This window comes from Apus apus, chromosome 5 (genome assembly GCF_020740795.1).
Source record: "Apus apus isolate bApuApu2 chromosome 5, bApuApu2.pri.cur, whole genome shotgun sequence".
Taxonomy (NCBI): domain Eukaryota; kingdom Metazoa; phylum Chordata; class Aves; order Apodiformes; family Apodidae; genus Apus; species Apus apus.
The window spans coordinates 56,204,182-56,210,518 of NC_067286.1; the positions used below are offsets into that span (position 1 = coordinate 56,204,182).

At 37.3% G+C, this 6,337-nt stretch overlaps 1 protein-coding gene across 1 annotated transcript in view; it reads left to right on the plus strand.

Moving 5' to 3' along the window:
- Positions 1 to 5,670, plus strand: part of KIF26A (kinesin family member 26A) — a 100,362-nt gene extending 94,692 nt beyond the window's left edge. Inside the window, exons 13-15 of the mRNA XM_051621869.1 lie at positions 2,421 to 2,611; positions 3,501 to 3,651; positions 4,193 to 5,670. Of these exons, the coding sequence (XP_051477829.1) occupies positions 2,421 to 2,611; positions 3,501 to 3,651; positions 4,193 to 4,368 (518 nt within the window). The 3' untranslated portion in view covers positions 4,369 to 5,670. The remainder of the gene's footprint in view (positions 1 to 2,420; positions 2,612 to 3,500; positions 3,652 to 4,192) is intronic.
- The last annotated feature ends 667 nt before the right edge of the window (positions 5,671 to 6,337 follow it).

A 6,337-nucleotide genomic window follows, 5' to 3' on the forward strand; every position in this document is an offset into this window, starting at 1 on the left:
TATCATTGTAAAGAATATTGTAAAGAATTGGCAATTATTGCCGTGTAGCTAATGACCAGCAGTCTCATCCAGCAACCTAAGCATACTGACTACTGGAAATATTGTAGGAATATCAGCAATGTGCTGAATCTGAGCTTTGGTTGGAAAGTGGTGATTATTGCAATTCCTGTAGGCACCCAAAATGCTCAATTCTGGCAGTAAAACCAAAAGAGTTAAACTAATGTAGATCTCATGGTGCTTTCTGGTCAAAGCAACCCTGTTACTTCAGCAGGTGGTAAATCATTCTGGAAGCTTAGTGCCACATTCGCTGCAGTTGTTTCTCCGTAGCATATGAACCTTTTAACCCTTTCCTACAAATCAATATTAACAGCTGTATAAGCTGCACGTATTTTGAGAAGGCATTACCCAATGATGGGTTTGTATTTGTTTTTGCTCCAGGAAATGCTTATAAGGTTTTTAAAAATGACAAACTATTTTTTTTCCCAACTGAAGTTGCTCTGTATCAGTAATTTATGCATTACTTTTTTAGAGTGCTGTAGACTTTGAGACAATAAGGTATTTTATACATTAAATGAGGTTTTCAAGTAAGTTATTGAAATATTTCTTAAAGGAAATATTTGCTGCAGACCTAATTGGCCTAATGTCTGATGTAATCTTTGCAAAGTGTTGGAGATTTGTGGAGTAATTTATGTTACTCCAAACTTTGTTGGAGTCATCCAGTCTCTGAATTTTAGGACAGATTCTAGTCCCAAATATTTCACTGGAAACCTCATCCCCTTATCCTTTAACTTCATCCTTGGAGGAATAACGTTGGCCTTGGCTGATGCAGTGGAAGGATATGAAGTTTGTTTGCTTAGTATATTTATTGGACTGCATCTGTTTGGTGTCTTCAGAGGGATCCTGCTTTCATCAAAGTGGTCAGAGGAACAGAGTTACAGAGTGTGATTTCAGTAGGCAGGGCTATAGTGGTGATGCAGGGTAAATAAGCTGGGGTTGTGAGAATGATGGATAGGTGTTGTAGAAGTAGAATCAAGTCTTCCCCGTTCTAAAACATTCTTGTTGTGATTGTTCATGTTACTTAGAAATGAGTAAGGATGCAACTGAGAATTAGGGATGTTTATCTTTAAAACAAATAAAAGAGTTTGGTGGTACCTGCTGGGATTTTGTCTCCACTTCATGTGGAAGTTTGTGGTTTATCTGACAGCCTTACCTTGCACTTAACTCTCCTGTAGAGTTCTCAGCCCTGAAGTTATTTTGGCAATCCTCTGAGCAACCCTGTCTCATCTGTTTGATGTGCTCCCTTTTGCAAGAAGACCAGAAGAAATTAGACTCCTTCCTCTGAGTTGGTTTTCAATAAGAAAAAGAAGTTAGGCACTAAATTTTTTGTCAACAGTCACCCAAAACTGCTTATCCTTAACTGCTACCATGTGACATTTCAGCTTGTTTCAGATGGCCTTCAGCCCTCCTATTTACCAGGGCTTTGTCTGCAGCCTTGTTAGTATTGCCTGACCAGCTCTATGCATGCACTCACCCTTGACACATGTAGTGTGAAGGTCAGCCTTTTAGGGATTTAAGAGAGACTTATAATGACAAAAAAATGCTGGACAAGAAAGTACCAGCTGTTGTATACAAAAGTGCTAGTGGTTTTGAAGGACATAAGCCAGACCCTGCTTCATGAAACTTGAGCCCTAGGAGATGCATCAAGGTGGTAGAGTGCTGTTTGTCAGTAAATCTGGGAGCCCTCCTGATGGGGAACTGGTGAGGTTTGTTGTGCTCTGACTTTCTGAGTGATGGTGCAAATGGGTGGTGACAGGCCTCAATGTTAGAGGTGGCTTAAGTTGCAGCTTGGTTGGTTGCTGCCTTCTGAATGCCTCTTAGTCCCACAAAGTCTTTGAAAACTGCTGGTATTTAGCACCTTAAAACATTGATAGTAGTTCTGGAGGGAACTGTTTGCTCTTCGCAAAGAGGTAACACAATGAGAGGGATCTTAGATAGCCTTGCTTGGCTTTAACAGATGGAGCAGGAGATTTCCAGTCTTCTGCCATTATCAGTATTGGTTGGAAATTACTCGCTATCTCATTTCCATTGCAAGTTAATGAATAACTCCGTAGCTCACCAAAGAGAAATTAATCCAGACAAAATATTTTTGCAAGGAGAGAATAAAGAACTGATGTTCAGACATCTGCTTTGGGCAAGGAACTACTGTTACTCCCATCCCTGAACCAGGTGGAACATACTTTGTCAAGGTGATAACTCAATTAGCAGCCTCAGGGCATTATATGAAAAGGAAAACATCAATAAAAGAATTTCTTCCTAAGTATCCTGAGAATCTAGATCTTCCTTTAATTCATTGACTGCGGTATGTTCTGCAGTCTGATAGTCTCCTAGAGAGTAAGGAAGACTTGTCTTTTGTATTTTAGGTCTCCAGCGTCGTAGACTGATTCCTGCTCCGTTGCCAGATACTGCCTCCCTCGGAAGAAAACCCAGCGTCACTGGCCAGTGGGTTGATCTACCACCTTTGCCAGGCACTTTGAAAGAGCCATTTGAAATTAAAGTTTATGAGATAGATGATGTAGAACGATTACAGCGACACAGACAAGAAGAGACTGAGGTCAGCACATATATTACAACAACTGTAGACAACTTAAATTATTGTATACAGGCAGAATCCTTGCTTGAATGCTGGAATGGTGTTCAGGAAATTGATTGCAATTAAAGCACTATAATTATTAATTTTACAATTCATATGTTGGGGTATGCTTGGCACAGAAAGTGAAAATTATTACTGTCTAAAATTAATTGTGTCTAACATGACTGATGGTGTAAATGGAAGTTACCAATGAATACATTATGAGAAGACTTTATAATCTTAGCCTGGTTGATGGAACCTTACAGCCTCCCTCAACTATAGGGTCATTAACTCTTTATGTAAATTACAGAATTCTATTAAATCAGGAATGCACTGAGTTTAATTTACTTGTAATTGGAAAGCACTTCCAACTAATTCTATTTTGGAGATCAGAATTCTATGTTCTTTCTGATTCCTTTTTCCCATTTCTTTCATAATAGCCTTTCCAGGATGTTGAGAAGGTAGGAATGCTTTTAAGAAAATAAGAATCGATATGCTTTAGGATTGAATGTAACTTTCACATTATTATTAGCCTGTGTTTATAATTTGCACTACTGGGGAAAAAAAAAAAAAAGCTTTACAAGCAGTAATAATTTTGGAACGTATTGGAAATGTTTGCTAGTTCAGAGAAGTGCAAAGAATGCTCAAGTGAGTTACCATGCTGTTCCTCTAGATTAGAATCCATTAATATACACTTCAAATAAAAAAAAACCCAAACAACCCAACAAAAACCCCCACCAACCTCACAACCAAGCGAACAAACCACCTGCTAACTCTTCCAAGTAATGAGCTGGGAGCAATTTGTGTCAAACTGTTGGAAGTCAGCTCATAACAGGCAAATTCATGAAATGGTCTCTCTCTGTCTTAAAAGGGTCTGATGTATTTCCATACCAAGCTGAAGATACTAGAAAGGCGCCAGCAGCGCATCAGAGAAGTGAAGGCAAAGCATGAATTTTTGAAGGAAGAGTTGGAAGAGACTAAGTGCAGATTGATGATGGATCCAAATAAGTGGAAAGAAGACTGTAAGTACTTTGCAAAAACAGCAGTATGATCAGCATGTAGCAAATACTTAGCATGTGAGCAGTCCATTGAAAAAGTTAAGCACTTGCTAAGATATTTTGCTGAACTGAGTCCTGAAATACTCTGTGACACCCATTTGTATTTCTGTGGTAGGGAATTTTTTTAGTGCTGAGTAGTACAGGAAATGAACACAAAACCCCCTCCAAACCAACCAGAAGAGAATGTCAAAATAATGCAGAGATTCAGTGTGATGCTTGTTAATATGAAATATTTGTATAACTTTTTTATTTTTGTTCTTTCCAATGACCAGGGAAAAAAAATCCCTATCCATTCTATAGCTAGGAAACTGAGGCATGAGGCTGTTCACAGACTGTGTGCTGTGCTTAACTGGAGCCTCAAGGTAGTTTGTGCATCTGCTGAACAAAGTGAAAAAAAATTCAAGAGAAATAAAATTGTGCTCTGTGTGTATACACACTCTTGTGCTAGAATAATGTTTTGCCATGAGCTGTTTCTCTTACTTACTAATTTTTTTTTATCTGACAGTTGAAGTGGATCCTGATCTTGATAAGGAGTCACAGGAGTACCTGGAGGCACTGGAACAAGTGACAGAGGAACTGGAGCAGTGTGTTAATTTGTGCAAGTCACATATCATGATAGTGACATGTTTTGATATTGGAATAACAGATGCACAAGATGGAGTAAGGGAAGTGGAGGTTTGAAGAGAGGTTTTCCAAGGGACTGAAGGAAGTGAAGCTGAATTGTCCGACATGGAGAAGTAAAGAGATTGAGTAGCTGGGAAGTGAAGAGGTGAAGACTAAAAAGCATCAATGAATGTTGTAAGAGAAAGAAACAGCTGAGGGATGGGAATGTTCATAAATCATTTGGTGCCTCAACGTGACCTGAACTGTACAAAGATAAAAGTAGGATCAAGCATTGCTTCTACCAGAGTAGGAAGCAAAGAAATTTAGGACAAACCAAGATGTTAATTAACAAACAAACCCACAATGGAAGTGCCTTTAAAGTTTAATTTGATTTTCATTTTGGTATTTGGTGCTAGAATTAAAGCCAGCAAACCTAAGCAGACCACAAAATGTATTCCTATGAAATATTTTATACTGTATAGTGTATTTATGACTATATGTAAAAAACAAACAACATTGTAGCAAAAGCAATAAGTAAATTATGTTTTCATACCTGAACTTGCCTTCTTGTTTCATAGAAAAGCTGTTTTATGTAGCAGAATAAAAATTGTATTATAATTGTTTTCTTGGTTAGGGTTCAAGATATTTTTATGAACATTTATCTATTGAAAAGGTGTATTATGGCATTTTGAGATGATTGTTTTACCTTCAGGTTTTGTATTATTACTTTTTCAGATCAAAATAAATGTTTGTTTTCCATTTTATATATACATATATAGATATATATTAACAGCTTACCTACTTGGTTACTAACCTCACTTACCACTAGACCTGGTCTTTTTGGAGTCATAAACTTATATGTGAGGAAAGTCTACAAAAAGGACACTGTGCTTTTTTTTTTTTTGTTTTGTTTTCTTTTTTCCTCTCTTGACTGCAGGAATTGAGAATTGTTTAATACCAAAACCATAAAACAAACAAAAAAAAGGAACAAAAAGTTTTTGTAAATGTTAAGTTAGGTCCATATTTTTATATAGTTTTGACTATAAAGATAGCATTTGCATTTTGAACTTTTAAGACAAATAGTATATCTTTTTACAGTTTTTCTAAGGAAGGCAAACCCTCAGGATCAAGTTTATACATGCTGCATGAGATTTGTGCTTTTTTGAAGGAGGCCACTTAAGTGTGGAAACTATTGATAAATGGTTGCCAAACAAATACTTTTGAAAAGGTTTAATAGTGTATGTAATACCACATTTCATAATGAATCATATTTTGTAATCATCTTCCTTTTTATGGTTTTTTCAAATCCTTTGTACAAATATGTAATATAACAGCTTGCTTCAGTTTTTATTTGTGAATAAAAGATACATCTATTGTTAATGATTGCTTCTTGCTATGTACATTATTTTAATGTTTGGAGTGGAGAGGAGGGCCTGTCGTACACTGTATTAAATGTCATATTATGTCTTTGCCCTAGAGAGAGAACTGGGAACAAGAGTTTTGACATTAGTCATCATAAACCAGTTGGGAAAGAGAGACTAAAACACTGAAGGGTAAAATAAATAGCAATGATAATACTTATATTCTCTTAGCATGTCATAGTTTACGGAACAAAGACTTGTGGCTCACCTACTTGTTTTCCCTAATGAGAAAAAGCAATTAAATGTGTCTAAAATCACAAGAAAACTTCAGGAGCTGGAATCAAGCCCTGGGCCCTGTAGGTCCATCATAGCAAACAACTGCATTAATTTTTCTCTGACACTGCTGCATTTGCTCTCTGGTTTGACAGTAGCCGTGCCTGGTCCTTATCTCCCACTGATAGTGGCTGAAGTAACTCCAGGCAGATTTAACATAAAGCTAGTACTTCTAATGACACCATCTCGAGTATTTTCCAGCTATTTGGCCAAAGGGGTCTGTAATGTGTGAAATTTATCTCTTTATCTCTCCTTATGTAGCCCTAACAGCATGGCATCCAAGCACCAAGTTCTGCTTGCTACCCCCACAAGAGGGCCTGTGAGATGGGGGAAGTGCTTTCTTCATTCTGCAG